The following is a 16,786-nucleotide window of genomic DNA, read 5'->3' as shown; positions in this document are numbered from 1 at the left end:
TTGTAGGAGCGATTTTATGTACATTAGAATCTCATTTGATCCTCACAAAACTGCGAGCTGAGACTGTCTGGATAGGGAACGGAACCTTCGTGTTAGTGCATCCGGTGTGCTTTAGATTTTCTGCAGATGCTCAGAGGAATCTAATCGACTTGCTCAAGAATAGCCAGTGGCAGTCCCTGGACTCATCACAGTTCTTCTAACTTAGAATCTAGTGGGCTTGCCTCTCTGCCACCCTATATTTGGCCTGGACTGTCTCATTTTGGGCTGACTTTTCTTACAGGTTACGTAAGGACAGGCTCGATCTTTCTGGCCCAAACTCAGGATCGGCTGATCTCTCTGAAGCGCATCAACTCAAGGCTGAAGTACGTATGAGGCTAGGAGCCTGTCTTGACTTTACTGTCAAACTGACCTCTGCCAGAGGGCCAGTGAATGTCATTGTCCCCCTGTGTTCTGTGGCAGTGTTATAGGCATCCCTTCTGAGATCATCTCTCCTCAAAATAATGGCTGGAAAGTCAGTCCCACTTAGACCTAGCTTGCTGGGCTTCCTCCTTTCTAGAATTACTTGTTAACATGGTATGTAATATTTTTAATCTGGTACGTTAATAAGAAGGCTCATATAACTTGAGAGCTGTCTCCTTCAAAGTAATCACCAGAGGAGGCTCTCCTCAAATTCCAGAAACATCTTTTGCAGTACGTTTTTTGGAACTCCTCTTTTGGTGTTAGCCACGGAGCCTGTGGGATGTTTTCTTATACTCTTTCAGCCATAACAGATGTTGTTATTTGTAAAACTGGAAATAACAGGAGTCGGTTTGGAAGAAAAGATGATGCGACTGTCATAGACACATTAGCCTTCCTAAAGATTCCTGGATGTAGTTCAAAAAATAGTTGGGTAGACAGAATAAAGTCCAATGACTAAGTTTGTGGATGTAAGCTCAGTATAGTAAAGGATCACTGGCTGCTTCTCTCAGATAACATTCTTCTCTTCCTACTGTTGTGTGCGAGAACGCACACACACACACCGTTTTCCACACAGACGTGGGTGATGTGTCAAGTGCTAGGTTCTTACCATGAAGTCAGCTGTAAGGCAGGATGCCAAATCCAGTGAGAGGGATAGTGACTCCAAGAGGAGGACTAGAGGCTTTTCTCCCCAGCCATGCCACCACCATAAATGCCTCTTTACCTCGGCTTCCAAATTTCTAATCTTTGGTGACACTGGTATAAATGGTTTTATGTTTTATGTATGTTTATCTTTGGAGATGGCAAATACATATATTGGGTTACTACACATGAAGAACATTTCACCAGTAGACAAAGCAAAAGTAATTAAAATGTCTGTTTATTCATTTACAAACCTAGTAACATGAAAAGAAAATCTTACTTGAAATCTGGCTTGATAGAAATACAGTGCACAATGTTAATATCACATTCATGGAGGGCAGAAATGCTTGGTCACCCTGTGTGCCTAAAGTCACCAGGGCTTGTGTGGACAGATCCCATTTACTAAAGTGCCTTGAATGTCTTCAGGACCACATGCTAAACTCTACACAGGGACAGAAAAGGGCTGAGCTGAACCGCACATTTACAAATGCAAATAATGAGTTATAGCACTTTACAATAATTACAGTGGTGCTTTCATACATCCCAAGGGTTGACCAGAGAGTAAAGTGTTAACCATGTGCTAGAAAACCCTTCACTGAAACAAGCTGCAGAAGCTTTCTATCCCACACCATCTGTCTGGAGAAGGAGAGGCTATGCAGGGTGGATGGGAACTGTCAGACTGAAAGGAAGTTACTTTCTTTTTCCTCCTTCCTCTCTACACCCACCATGTGACATTCTGGAGTGTAAGGCACTAGAACCTGGCTTGGAGAAAAGAGGTGCTCCGAGCCCCAGTTCTTGGTGTGCAAAGGAAACCCTGGCATAGATCTTTTGAAACAGATGCTAAAAATATCCTCCTCACCTCTTATAATTTCTGTCCTTGAGAGACAGAAAAATGAGAAGGCAGAAGGTTTGCAAAGGATAAAAATAGGTGCATCTAAATATCATGAGAAAACGGCCCATGAAGAAATGTGTAATTCTCCAAGGGATGCTCTGCTCTGTCAAGTCAAGAATCACATTATACAAGGAACAACTGGTGTTTAATGGACAAAGAGAAGGCAAAGACATACAAAAATACTCAGTCCTCTTGAAAAATAGTGCATTTGTAGTGATGAGGGACTGCAAATGGGAGCCCCATAGTGACAATGAAGGAGCCTTACAACTCAGCACCTTGAAGTGGAGGCCAAAAGTGGTAGTGGGGAGGGAGGCGCTGACAGGCAGACCCACAGTTCATCCATGGCTTACTGCAGGACGTGGTTATAACGCCTAAAACATCTTATTTCATCTACCATTTCTTCCACTTGTGTGCTTCTCCTGAATCCATGTGCAAGATGAAAATTCTTTACTCATGAAAATTTTCCCTATATCAAGTTGATAAAATGCTGCTTATATCAAAGTTTGTGAGGCATGTGAGGAGGGGGTGTGCAGAAAGAAAATGAAAACAGTAGGAGGTCTGAATACAGAATTAAGCACTGTTGACCAAACCTCTAGCTTAGATACTAAAAAGGATCCGTGCTGACTACCTGGCCAAGCGGCAACAAAGAGATAAAAAATGAACCTTGCAGGTAACCCTGAAAGAAAGCCAATGCAATTGTTGTACCAGGACACAGCCTTCTACGGGTCAGAACCAAGACTACAGGTCATAGAAGATTCCCCTTTATCTACTTCAGGTTCTCAAAGGATGGTGAACACTCACTCAGATGCCAGTAAATGTGTCCATAAGCCCAAGGATAAACAGAGCCAGAAATCAAGGCAGTGGGTCATTTCTTCAGTGAAGCAAAGCCTCTTTTAGAAAGCTGTCATTCCTGCCACATACGTGGTGGCGGTGGGGAGGGGTTAACATTTCAAATGCATGCAAAGGCAGGGTAATAGAGAAGGCTAGAGTTATTTTTCACGTTTTAGTTATTTTCTTAGAAACAAAAGCCCAGGGAAGAAGGTGAAACTCTTGGTCTGTACAAGGAGATAGAATCCAGGGACTGCACGCCTCCTGATGAGAATCAAAATGACTGGGCTCTACTCCTATAGAACTGGGATTTTGGGGGCCAAAGGGAAACTGAGGTTAACCACCTCCCACATTTGGGGGCACAGAGGCTCCCCAGAAAAGCACTGGAAATGTAGTGGGAATTGTTCAGTTCTCTCTCCTGGAGCATGTCTTGCCCATGAGGTGCTATGTGACTGCAACACAAGTTAAAGGACATCAAACAGGCTACCCAAGCAGGTAGTTCTTGACCCTTTTTGCTCTTAAAACTTTCTGAATTTTCAGTTTTCCCATCCTGATTTCAGATGGGACATCTTTCGGATGCAAGCTTCAATGTAAGTCAAACGACCGTGGCAGTGCCAAGACACAGGATTTACATGGGGCATGAGGAACTAGGGGCTTGGAACATACGTCAAGGAAGAAGAAGACCCATAGGAGACTTATAACCCTGGGTCTTCATCTGCTTGAGGCCAACACACTGTGTGTTTCTAGGTTCAAAAAGATTCTTCAACTGAATATGCTAACAAGATAGAAAGGAGTGCAGAGCCTCTCCCCCAAGAGATGATGGTGGATCATTTCAGAGAGAAAAAAGTACCAGCCACCTAAGACCAACATCCAGCTACCCATTCACAAGAATCCAGAATCCCTCGACTCTCTAGGGAGAGCTAAGTTGTCACACAGGGCAACACACGTGGCCCACTGTCCAAGAGATGGAAATGACACAGAAATGAGGGTATCTTGATTGTCAATTATGCAAGAGGCAGGAAAGACTCACCTCCTTCAGATTTAGGACCAAACAGAGAAAACTACCAGATCCACTCTGCCTATATTTGAATGAACCAAAAGAGACTCCAAGGCTGAATTTTAAAGTGCCAAAAGATAAATAGGTATGTTTCAGGGCACTCAATAAATAAGTGATGCCCCATAAGATTAACATCTTACCAGTGTCTTGGGAGTGTGACTCCTATTTTTAGACAAGATGAAATTTATGCATAAATCTACAATTTCTTTTGGATTCAATCCCAAATAGTTTTTCATTTACAAATTGACTTTGGAGTGGTGCAGAGCATGTGATACCTTTAGCGCTACATGTTTCCATCTTCTTGGGTCCGTCAGCTCCCTGCTGGTAACACCCGCATTGGCCAAGTGCCCTTTTCCTGCTGTCCCAAGTCCTTCACAGCAGCTGTTCACAGCTCTGCTCTGCAGCTGGGCAACACCTCTCCTCCTCTCTCTTCTTTGCCTAGGAGCAGCATCTCTCAGCTAGTTAAATACACATTTGCACCCAAATAGCAAGGCCCCCAAACAATTCTAATCACATGCTCCTCCCTTACTAAATCAACTAAGCCCTCCTAAAAAGGGTGGACACTAAAGTCAGTAATCAAGTAGGAGTGGTCTGGCTGGGGAAATGACAAGTAATGTTACAAGGAACCAGCCTGATTAAGTGGATAAACAAAGATCCCAAAGAAATGCCAGAGTGGGCAGAATTTTAAGCTGCTCTGGTAAAATGAAAGGATCTTTAAGATTCTTATAGACTTATCAGAGCTAATGCTTCCAAGATACCAAGACAACAAAGGCTATATTTAATTAACTTCTCTAACAGCACTTGGCACTTAAAAAGGAATCAGATCAGGGCAGTTATTGCACAAGGGAAAATGAAGTATTGGGATGGATAGCACAGTCTGTGATACCACTTACCACTGTGATACCCCTTAAAAGTGTGCAGGGCCATCTTGGGGTACCCCAAGTCATTTTCTATTCCAGAGGATATGGAGAGATGGCTGGATGGAGAAAAAAAGAGCCTGGAAGGAAAAGAGGGGAAGCAGTCTTCTAGGCTCGTGTAATGCACGCCCTCCATACTCAGAACTCTCACTGGACCCATGTGGGTTTTCTCTGTGTGGGTCTGTCTGTTCTGTGCCGGAGGAAGCAAAACTTGGGGTTCTAGTAGCTCTCTGAACCTCAGCATGGCCAGCAAAGTTCAATTACTCAACGAGGATGGCTCGTCCTACCTTCTCCCTCTTCTAAAGGGAGAGAAACATGTTGCTGAGCTAGTGAGCCTACTGTAGGAGAGACAGGTGAGGCTGCACTGATCAAGTCAAATGCAAGCAACAGAGCAGAGGAGAATCCAAGATGGGATGACTGAACTCAGTAGCTGAAAGAACAGCAGCACTGCCTTAATCGTAGAAGACTCAGCATCAGCGGTGGTGTACTTCCTGAGGTCAGACCCTGTCAGCTGGGATAAGCAACACAAAAGGCAACATGGTTTTCCCCTTTCAAACACTGTGACTGTCTTGTCTACTCAGCCAAGAAACAAACACACAAAACCCCTCAATTATAGAGATTAGCAAGAGATGAAGAAATTATATGCAAGTGGCCCTGGCCCAAGAGTATGATAACTAGTTTGGTAGGGAGGCTGGGGAGGGTGCCAGGTTAGCTATTTATCTCTCCTACAGACCAGATCACATCCACACGATGCCTCTCATCAATGAGGTAGATGGTCATCCTCTTGCTAGAGGTATCAGGGTATCAGCACAGTGGAACAGGAGAATGATCTGCCTGGCTAAAAGGCACAAACTGTTCCACAGGGCTCTATCAAACATACAGCAACCCACCAAAATTAACAGGTTACTCCAAGAAAACTTAGCCCCAAGGAGCTGGACTCTTGCCCTGAGGCCTGCACACCACCAGCTTCCCTTGTGTTAAGACACAGCATTTGAAATCAGATGTCACAGTAACCTACTTCCACAACTGGAGTTTGCTCCTGTCCTGCCTGTCAGACATGCTTCCTGTCACATGGGAATCTGAGAGGGGTGGAGGGACGGGAAGAACGGCCCAGAGTGAGTATCAGGAGATGGGAAACTGCAAAAGGGAGGAGGAGAAGATGGATGGACGAGAGGTTGCAAAGCAAAAAGTTTAAAAGTAGGAAAAGTTTAAAATCATATCAAAGAGATAGGAGATGGGAGGCAAAGCTTAAATCAAAAGGGTCAGGCTCAGGAGGAGGACAAGCTCCTAAGATGGTGAGAAGATGGGAGGCAGCGAGACTGCCTGGCATCACTTCCCATGCAAGTCACTTAGCTCCACGTCATCCTTTCGGCGCTTATGGGTGACGAGGGAGGCAACTGGGTAGAGCTTGGCCTTGGCCTGGAACCGGTGACCCGCGATGTCAATCTCATACTCTCCCCGGTTGATGAAATCTGTTGTCACCACCTGTTCTTCCCCAGTGTCCTCGGAGAAATTGTGCACAAAGCCTAGGCAAACGTGGCGCTCTAGGGTGTAGCTGTAGGCACTGCTGGTGGTCTTGCCAACATACTGCCCGTTTCGGTAAATGGGCTCTCCCCACCAAGGCCAGAGGTCCAGGTCTGTGTCGTGGTCATCCAGGATGAACATGGTGAAGCGTTTATATACCCCATTCTGCTTCTGCTGCAGCAGGGCATCTCGCCCAATGAAATCCATCCCCTAGGAAAGAAAGGCAATGCTGAGATGTCGTCTACACTCTGACTTTTGGCACCTGAGCAGCACAGAGGGAAGGTTCCCCTGGTGTCACCGCAGTGGAGTGCAGCACTCTCTCCCCAACCCTGCAAGCAAGCTTTGGGGAAATGGAGTGTTTACTCCATGTTAAAAAGTACACTCACAATATAAAAAGACATCATCAGAGAATTTTTCTTTTTTCTATTTTGTAAATACAGATTTCAGTCACAAGACCACACAGAGGAAAAACATTTAGGAAGAAAAATTGACATTCAAAAATATTTGCTAGAATTGTTTCAGAAAAATGTTTTTATATAATCCCAACAAAAAGTCCATGCAGAAATCTGTATTCAATGCATATATATTTATAAATGCTATGTACAAAAAACATGAACAGGATAAAATAAACTCAACAGTAATTATGAATAGATAAAATATGAATGATTTTAATTTTCTTCTTTATATTTTTCCCTGTTTTCCCAAATAAATATTCATTACTTTTATATCAGAGGAAAACAGTTATCTGTAATTGCTCAAAAAGAATACTGTAGATCTACTGTACTGAGAAAGAATGATTGCCAAGATGTGTTGCTAGTGAAAAAAGCAAGGTGCAACATAGCCAGCAGGCAGTATCCACCATCTAGGCTAGACAGGTGACGGGAAACTGTACACTCCTGTTTGCACCATGCTGACGCTCCCCTAAGGAGAGACAGGAAAGTGCTGCTTCTGGTGAAGTTGACAGTGAGACTGGGTGGGGTTCAGAGGTGGAAAAGAGACTCTTCACCAAATACCCTGTCGAACTATAATTTAAAAAAAAAATCATGTTCATATATTACTCTGAAAAGAAACAAAAATTAGGCAACTGAATGTAAGATGCTAATTTGTACAAATATTTAAGGCATGTTAATGAATCAGACTTCCCAGAGCATTCAGTCTAAAAGAGAGCGTAGTGCTCCAAATAAGTGTTGTGCATGTATTATGTTTTCATATTAAGATGTTTTATCCCATAGATACATTTTTCATTCTAAGCACATCCTAATTGTCATGAGTCACTTGATGCTATCACCAGGGTCTCAATCCTCGTACACCTCTCCTTCCACATCAGCTCCTCTTCCTACTCTACGGCAGACCCACTACTCAGGAAGCTGAGTGACAGTGTAGAGTGTGCAGAGATACAGTACCTTCTCTAATTTCACCCAAGACTCTCGTCCACATTCCAGCGGGGTGGTGAGGGTATTTAAATCCTGACCCCAGAAGGCAAAAAACTTCTCAATTCGGAGACTACGAAGAGCATAATACCCAGCATTCCGGATTCCATATTTCTGCCCAACACTCATCACTTCATTGTAAACATGCAGGGCATACTAGAGGGAGAGATGAAAGGTTAGTAACCAGGAGACCTTCGGAATTAAACATGGAATGTGTCTGGCAGTGCCTGCTGGCTCATGTACTAACCTGGACGAGGGAGAAGCTTGTCTAAAATTCTCAGGATGCCACATCCTCAACAAACGAAAGTGCTACATACAGCCCAGGAGTAACGAGTCAGGCCCCCTTAACCCAACTTAAGCTCCATGAAAACAGCATCCCTATCTTTTCACTTGTCTAAAACATTTAGGAGAGTGACCTAAGTATACAGCAATTATTAAAAAGCTCATACAAGCATTCTCACCACTGAGGAAATGACCAGTCTCACAACTGCTTCTCAAGAAAGAAGAAAAACTATACTATTTGTACAGGTATGTGACACTTAATGACAGGGATAAGTTCTAAGAAACGCAATGTCAGGCGATTTCGTTGTGCAAACATCATGGAGTGTACTTACACAAACCTAGGTGATAGAGCCTACTGCATCCCTAGGCTATGGGGTCTAGCCTATTGCTCCCAGGCTACAAACCTGTACAGCATGTTACTACACTAAATACTATAGGCACCTGCAACACAATGGTGTTTGGGTATCTAAACACAGAGAAGGGTAGAGTAAAAATACGACATAAAAGATAGGAAAAGGGTACACCTGTGCAGGGCACTTAGGATGAATGGAGCGTGCAGGACCGGAAGTTTCTCTGAGTGAGTGGTGAGTGAACGCGAAGGCCTAGGACATTCCTCTTCACTACTGTAGGCTTTACAAACACCGTACACTTAGGCTACAGTAAGTTTATAAAAAAAAAAATTTTCTTGGGGCTGGCCCCGTGGCCGAGTGGTTAAGTTCGCGTGCTCCGCTGCAGGCGGCCCAGTGTTTCGTTGGTTCGAATCCTGGGCGCGGACATGGCACTGCTCATCAGACCACGCTGAGGCAGCGTCCCACGTGCCACAACTAGAAGAACCCACAACGAAGAATATACAACTATGTACCGGGGGGCTTTGGGGAGAAAAAGGAAATAATAAAATCTTTAAAAAAAAAAAAAAAATCTTCTTCAACAATAACCTTAGCTTACTGTAACTTTACTTCATAAACTTCTTAATTTTTTAAAACTTTGACTCTCTTGTACGAACACTTAGCTTAAAACATAATGGGCCGGCCCTGTGGCCAAGTAGTAAAGTTCGCCCGCTCCGCTTCAGCAGCCCAGGGTTTCGCCGGTTTGGATCCTGGGTGCGGACATGGCACTGTTCATCAGGCCATGCTGAGGTGGCGTCCCACACAGCACAACCAGAGGCACTCACAACTAGAATATACAACTATGTACTGGGGGGCTCTGGGGGGAAGAATAAAAAAAAAAGATTGACAACAGTTGTTAGCTCTGGTGCCAATCTTTTAAAAAAAAAAAGTGTAATAACACATTGTACAGCTGTACAAAAATATTTTCTTTCTTTATATCCTTATTCCATAAGTGTTGTTCTATTTTTAAAATTTTAATTTTTTTTACATTTTAAACTTTAAAAAAAAAAAATTAAGACACAAGCAAACACACAAGCCTAGGCCTACACAGAGTCAGGATCATCAATATCACTGTTTTCCACCTCCACATCTTGTCCCATTGGAAGGCCTTCAGGGGCAATAATGCATGGAGCTGTCCCCAGCATCACCACAAACATGTAAGTAATGTGTTGTGCTACAATGTTATGATGGCTACAACCATCATAGGTGGGCTAGGTGGTAGGAATTTTTTAGCTCCATTATAATCTTATGGGACCACCGTTGTAGATGTGGTCCATTGTTGACTGAAGCATTGTTATGCAGTGCATGACTGTATATGGTAAGATTGAACTCTGGAAATTCCAGAGAATCAACTAAAAAACAAAAACAATAAGATAATTTAGTAAGAAAATAGGTTAAAGAATTAATATACTGAAGAAAATAGCTTTCATAAATCATAATTACTTCGAAGATAATGGAACAAAGACACCATTCTCATTCACAACAACAACAAAATATTCAAATAAACTTAAATGTATAATATCTATTTGAAGGAAACTCAGATACCTCTGAAGGTCACAAAAAAAAAGAATAAAAAATAAAAGGCATATTTTCTAAGATTCAACACATCAAAAGAATGTCAATTCTCCCTAATTTATAAATGTGACACAATCCAAAAAATATCATCAGTGCATTTTTATTTTGTTTTAACCAGATGATTATAAAGTTTACATGGGAAAATAAGGAAACAGGAATTATTCTTTTCCAAGCTATGAGGGAGGATAAACACTACCAAATATTAAAATATATAATGAAGACTCAGTAACTAAAACAGTGTGATCCTGGATCATGAACAGTAGACCAACAGAACAGAATAAAAGTCCAGAAATAAACTAAAATACATATAGGAATTTAGTATCTGATAAAGGTAGAATCTCACATCAATTGGTTATCCATGTGGAAAAAACCAGCTTGATCCATACCTCATAAGGTGCATCAAGAGACTATGCAAAAGGATGGAGGCATTTACATTTTTTTAAAAAAACCCCATAAACCTATAAACAGCAACAATGCAAACTATAAAAGCACCAGAAGAAAACTGGAAAAAATTTATAACCCCAGAGTGAGGAAGCCCCTTCTATGTGTCAAACTCTAGAAACCACAAAGGAAAAGACTGATCAATTCAACTACATAAAAATTGAAAAAAAACTTATGCAACATATGAAACATTTTCCATAATAAAAAGTAAATTTAAAAACCCTTCTACATGGCAAAAAACACAAAAAATCAAAAGACAAATGACAAACTAGAAAAAAAAAACTTTCAACAACAAGGGCTGTCTGAGAACGCCTAAATTGGTAAAAAGACCAATAATTCAATACAAAAATGGACAAAGGCTATGACCAGAACATTCATTCACACAACGTTCATTAAGTATTTACTATGTGCCAAGTACTTCTCTAGGTTCTAGGGATCTAAAAGTTAAAACAGACAAATATCCCTACCCTCAGGGAACTTACATTTTTAAACGGGTAATCTCACGAATGAAACAGAGAAAATATATTTTATTAGACAGCTGTAAGCACTATGGACAAAAATGAAACGGGGAAGGAGGCCAAGGAGAACTGGTGGGGGGCAGGGGGAGTTGCAACTTTAAGGCCTCATCAAGGTGACACGTGACTAAGATCTGCAGCAGGTGTGGCTGTGAGCTCGGGAGTCTCTCTGGAGGAAGGACGTGCCAAGGGGAAAGAACAGTGTAAAGGCAGAAGCTTGTTCAGAGACTGGCAAGGAGTGAGAGGCAGAGAAGACGGTGAAACCACAGTGTGCAGAATGGGCAGGCAGAACTGGGGAGGCCTGTAGATGGGCTTTTACCTGTGTTTTGATAAGTTGCCCAATCTCGTGCATAAGGGAAATTAAAACTGCACCGACAAACTATTTTGTACCTATCAGCCTAAGGTTTGACAACTCTATGTGTTGCTCCATGTGATAAGGAAAAAGGCACTCTCATACAGTGCAGAATTTTTTATAATAGCAAAGGACAAGAAACACCAAAAATGTCTATAGTACTAGACTGGTTAAATAAATTATGATTCTGCTATTTGATGGAATACTATACCACTGTTAAAAAATAAAGAAAAAAAGAGGAAGCTCTTTTTCTTTAGATATTGACAGAGAAAGACCTCTAAGATAAATTGTTAAGTGAAAAAATCAAGATGAAGAACAGCAGTATGCTTCTGTTTGTGTTTCCAAAAAGGGGGTAAAGAACATGTCCTTGAACTTGCTTACATATGCACAATCCGACACGACGTACAAAAAAACTAACAGTTTTATCATTAGTGGTGGTTGGTGGGAACTGGTCAGGTGAAACTGAATACTTTTTATAGGTCCGTCTTTATTTTTAAAAGATTTTATTTTTCCTTTTTTCTCCCCAAAGCCCCCTGGTACATAGTTGTATATTTTTAGTTGTGGGTCCTTCTATTTGTGGCATGTGGGACGCCGCCTCAGCATGGCCTGATGAGCGGTGTCATGTCTGCACCCAGGATTTGAATCAGTGAAACCCTGGGCCGCTGAAGTGGAGCACACAAACTTAACCACTCGGCCACGGGGCCGGCCCCTATAGGTCTTTATTTTTAAACCTTGTAAATGTATTACCTATTCAAAAGAAGTAAAATAACTTAGTCAAAAATGTTAAAATCTGTTTAATGCAGCCTACCTCAATTACCAAGGCCTAATCAGAGATGGCCCCCTAACCCTGCCAGTGCTCAGTGGGTGTGGGAAAGCCAGCACACCTGCCTTCCATGGGTCTCACCTCTATAGGGATATACAGCATGAATCCCGGCTCTCCCGTGTGGGTCATGCTCATCACCCGGATCCCGTTCGCATAGCCCACACTCATCTCCTGTGGAAATAAAGGGAGACGGTCAGCATGGAAACTCCTCAGGGGAAGTGGGCACTCAACATGTTGTTAAAGGAGTGAAACCTGAGGGAGACCCCTCTCATTAGCTCTGCGCCCTTTGTTTGACTCTAAAGGAGACACACGTGAATGAAAGAATTCCATCTTCAGGTGTGTTTCCCGGCATTAGGAATGGAGCACAGCCTTTACAACGTATCTTCTCAGGAGTATCGCCATTTCAGGAGTGCTAGCCAAGCAGCTGGTACAAAGTGGAGGCAAAGTCTTTGACAAGCATGAAATATTTCTTTTTGCAAAGTCCTGCTAAAGCTTTGTTTTAGTCAGGGACATTGAGAGCAATGAAGACCAGGCAAATGTCTTCTCAGGGGCACTTGCCCCACAAAAGATGATGCCTGATGCCCACAGAACATGGTTCACCTGCTACCCTGGGGTCAGAGACCAGGCTTCTAACGTTCAAAATGTATTTAGAGCAGCTGAGTTACCTAATGGGCCTCTGACTCAACTACTCTTCCTATAAAGGAAAGTGGTAAGTCCCAGACAGTACTAAAATGTTTCCACAGGAGGCCCGACACAATGTTGTACTTGGTAGGTGCATGCAGACGGATCACTCCTTCAGGCAGCAAAGTCCTGGGAAGGGGTCTGCTGATGGCTAACAGTGAGAGTTTTCCGTGGCTTTCACTCTGCCATGGAGAAAAGGGACACTGTAAAATCAATTAGCCTGTAAAATCAGTGGATCCCAACTTTGGTTTGAACTTCAAAGAGCCTCTGTCATAACTGTCCCGCAGCTGCTTGTTACAGGTTGCCAAAACGTCTGTTTGGACCTCTCTAATCAGCCGCTTCATATTCAGTTATCATTTCTTTTATTTAGATACAATCTGTTTCACTCAGTTATAGTGAAAATTATGTAAACTGTTTAGGGATTCACCTAAACCATTTCTTACCCAAAGATGCCACATACACAGAAATTACTCTGTGAATGGAAAAGAGGAAGCCTTGCATGGAGAGAAGGGACCTCACCTCGACTGGCATTTTTTGGTGTCAGTGTTATAATCTCGTAACTTGAAAAATTTAATCCACTGCTACAGAAAGCAATAAATGTATAGAACTGATATTCAGAGAAGCTAAATCCACTTCAAAGATATCCTAATGCTTATTAAATAATGAAACCTTGAAGGGTGGAAAAAATAAAGAAATGAATCTATTAATTTTGTTTGCTTAATAAAAAAAACACACTTTGTGGGTGCTAACGTCATAGTGAGAACATGTAATTGCCATCTCTACAAAAAAAATATTCCCTGCCCATTTAAAAACTAGAACTTTACCAGAACCTACCTTGCAAAACAGACTTGGGAAGTGGTCTGGAGTCATAGGGGCATAGGACAATTCGGACAGCACATCCACAGCTCGAGGACCAATCAGATTGAGGGCTAAACCGAAAAGAACAAGAGATGTCTGGCTGCTCCAGGTGAAGAGCTGAGCCAATGGGAAAGGTTTGTTCTGCACTTGCTCACCTACAGCCAGGCCTAGGTGGCAAGACCACGAAAGCATCCCTTTGTTTAGGCAATCCAAGGATGGACACAGAGCACCCTGATTCTGGCAAATACACCTCTCCTGACAGGCCTGCTACATGCAGCTACTGACCACCGGCATCAAAGAGCCTGGCTAGTGGGTTTCCTCTTCTGGGTACACAGGAAGACAACATTGCATAGTCTCCTGTGCAGTTAGATGGGATCAGGAGACCAAGTCCTGGCCAATGGAATAGGAGCCAACTTCTAGGACTGGCCATAAACCCCCTACTCAATTCCCATTCCCTTCCTCTTCCCAGTATGCCTACATGATGGAAAATGCTCCAATCCCAAATGAGCACCCACAGGAGAGCTGCCCAACCACCCTGGGTTCTGTCATGTTTGTGACAGCAGCTTATACTAATTACACATCAACTACCCTCATATGGGCTAGAAAACAACTTTGCTTCAATAAGATTCTGTAGTTTGCCAATCTTGTAGCAAGAAGTTAATCATATTTGCTGTTACGATGAATTGAGAATGAGGGCCTGGTGGGGTGAGGGGCAGGAGTCAGTTAAGTGGGGGGAGGGAGGGGTTAAACTTGGAATAAGGTGGAAGAAGGGAGGCCGCTCCCCCAACAGAACTGCTGAGGAAGAGAGGATCAGGAGATTGAAGTAGTCCTTAAAAATTATTCACTCATTTAAAAGAAAAAAAGCTAATGACTTTAATAAATTAAAAATGATTTACTCATTCATTCAACAATATTTGCATTCCTACATGCTGGCTGTGGCGGATATCACAGTGAACAACAGAAACGGAAGCACTAGCCCATCACACACTGCACTTATGAACACGTGGGGAGGATCAGAGATCCACTTCCTATGGCCAGAGAGCCTCCTCCACACTTCTGACACTCAATTCTGAAATGTCAAATATAAAGAAGGCAAATGGAGAAGACAAAGCTGTACTGGCTGGCCTTTTCTTGCACAGCTGACCCTAGAGGGCCACCTTACCAGTGTATTTCCAGGTGACATCCTCCAGAAGCAGGTTGCTGTCTTGTGGCATGTGTTTCTTAAGCCAGGCCCAACAGTGGACCTGCTGGTCGGTTGGAGAAATCATGAAGAAACTGAAAGTAAGACCCAAAGTAATCAAAACCAGGCAGCAGACAAAGGACCGGGAAGGAAGCAAGTTCTCAGATTGTTTCAAAGCAATGAGCAGAATATTGGCAAATGACCTCTTAGCTTTCAGGGAGGGCCAGTAGCACAGGATTCTAGGATATACCACATGAGGACAAAACGAAAGATTCTGGCTTCCTGTTACTGCCAAGAAATTATACAGACCTAATAATTTGAGATTAGGCATCTTCTCCTAGTAAGGTAACTAATTTTTCCACATCGTTTTATATAATCTGGTTTCTTTTTTCTTTTTCTGGTGACTTCTTTTTGTACTGGGCTGCTAAGAAACTGGCCATGAGTCAATGAACTTTTTTTGTCCTTGGTCTAAGTATGGTTTCCTGGAAAGTGAGTTGGGTGCTCTGCTCTGCCACAGCACCCTTAAGGAAGCGGTGTGGGAGGAAGCAGGGCGGCTGGCGGTCATCCTCACCTGCGCTTGCTCAGTCGCGCTATGCTGCAGTCATTTTCATACCCTCCACCCTCGTTGAGCATGCCAGTATGCACGATGTGGCCCACAGGCACATCAAGGTCATTGGAGAAGAGGTACTGTAGAATTTCTAATGCCTGATCCCCGGTGGACTGTAGGGTTAGGGAACAAAGCAGAGTGAGCGCAAGAGCATCTGGCTGAGTAACGCGGCCTGACAGGCAATGGGACTTGCTGGGAAAACTCAATTAGCCAGTACTCAGGCAACAATATTTGCAGATTTACTCCACTGCAAGAAGCTCCAGAGAAAGCTAGCTATTGATTCTAATGATAAACAGGCCTCTGCAAGCAGATTAAAAGCCAGAAACAAAGAGCGAGAAATTCAGAAAACTTACAATACAATACAGGTAAGACACTAAAATATATCAGAGTTCTTACAGAATCAGTTGTGAAGTGACAGATGAAAACCAGGAGGCATTCCATAAACATGCCAAGTTTCCTAATCTGTTATACTGGTTTCCAAAGACTTACTGTTATTTCAAACTTTGTGAAAGAGGACATGTCAATGACACACACAGCTTCCTTACAGCACTTGACTTCAGACTCCACAATGTCAAACCAATCTGGCTTATAGAAAGTCTTGCTCTGCTCCAATGCCAGGAGGTCTGCAGAAAGGAAAAAACAAAAGGAAGAGAGAAAAGGAGAGAATCTATACTGGGAGTCTCCCTGTATAGTTTAGCACAGTATAACAGATTTTTATTCCAGGAACACATTCTAAGCTATATACATTTAAAATTAAGTTTCATTGCCCTGAGAATCAGAGCAAAAAAAAAAAAAAAAGAACAAAAATGAGTATGTCTCTTCATACCTTTGTCCGGTGGCACAAAGTACTTTGGCCTCTCAAATCCATGTTTCTCCATCCATCTGGCTCCTTGTGCATCCAGCCGGTCATAGAGGGGAGATGTGCGTAACTGCCTCCCGGTCTGGAAGTCCCAACGGGGAACCTTCAGATCGTACAGCAGAGCTAAAACAGATAAGAACAGTCTATGAAAGCACAAGCCACAGAGCTGAGTAGTCAATATCCACTAGACTGTGGCGTTGTTCCTATTCAAAAGAGCATGCTTTCTGGGCTAACGTAGCCTAAAATTTGCCAAACAGTACCCAGTCTAACAGCATGCTCCAGAAGAAAGAAAACATTGCAAGAGCTGATATCTTCCCTCCACAGAGTTATATAACTATGAGTCACATAATGACTGTAGGTCTCTGTTCACAATCATCATTCCAAATTAGTAGGTAGAAACAATGAGAGAAAAGTCATAGTTCTAAACCTTGCTAAGCTCTACAGCAGAGACAAAGGTTATAGCTAAGTGGGACACAGGTGA

At 42.7% G+C, this 16,786-nt stretch overlaps 1 protein-coding gene across 6 annotated transcripts in view; it reads right to left on the bottom strand.

Annotated features, from left to right (window-relative positions):
• Window positions 1–1,320: 1,320 nt before the first annotated feature.
• The window catches only part of PDPR (pyruvate dehydrogenase phosphatase regulatory subunit), a 46,611-nt gene continuing 31,145 nt past the window's right edge, over window positions 1,321–16,786 (bottom strand). For all 6 annotated transcript variants that reach the window (XM_046680769.1, XM_046680772.1, XM_046680770.1 and 3 more), the window contains 8 exons: window positions 16,273–16,428; window positions 15,936–16,069; window positions 15,411–15,559; window positions 14,822–14,934; window positions 13,636–13,730; window positions 12,202–12,291; window positions 7,720–7,902; window positions 1,321–6,526 (listed from right to left, as the gene is read on the bottom strand). In XM_046680769.1, the coding sequence (XP_046536725.1) occupies window positions 6,122–6,526; window positions 7,720–7,902; window positions 12,202–12,291; window positions 13,636–13,730; window positions 14,822–14,934; window positions 15,411–15,559; window positions 15,936–16,069; window positions 16,273–16,428 (1,325 nt within the window). In that variant the 3' untranslated portion in view covers window positions 1,321–6,121. The remainder of the gene's footprint in view (window positions 6,527–7,719; window positions 7,903–12,201; window positions 12,292–13,635; window positions 13,731–14,821; window positions 14,935–15,410; window positions 15,560–15,935; window positions 16,070–16,272; window positions 16,429–16,786) is intronic.

The sequence above is a fragment of the Equus quagga genome, chromosome 13 (genome assembly GCF_021613505.1).
Source record: "Equus quagga isolate Etosha38 chromosome 13, UCLA_HA_Equagga_1.0, whole genome shotgun sequence".
Lineage (NCBI taxonomy): Eukaryota > Metazoa > Chordata > Mammalia > Perissodactyla > Equidae > Equus > Equus quagga.
Note: the sequence above shows the minus strand (reverse complement) of the source record. Positions and strands in the feature narration are given on the sequence as shown.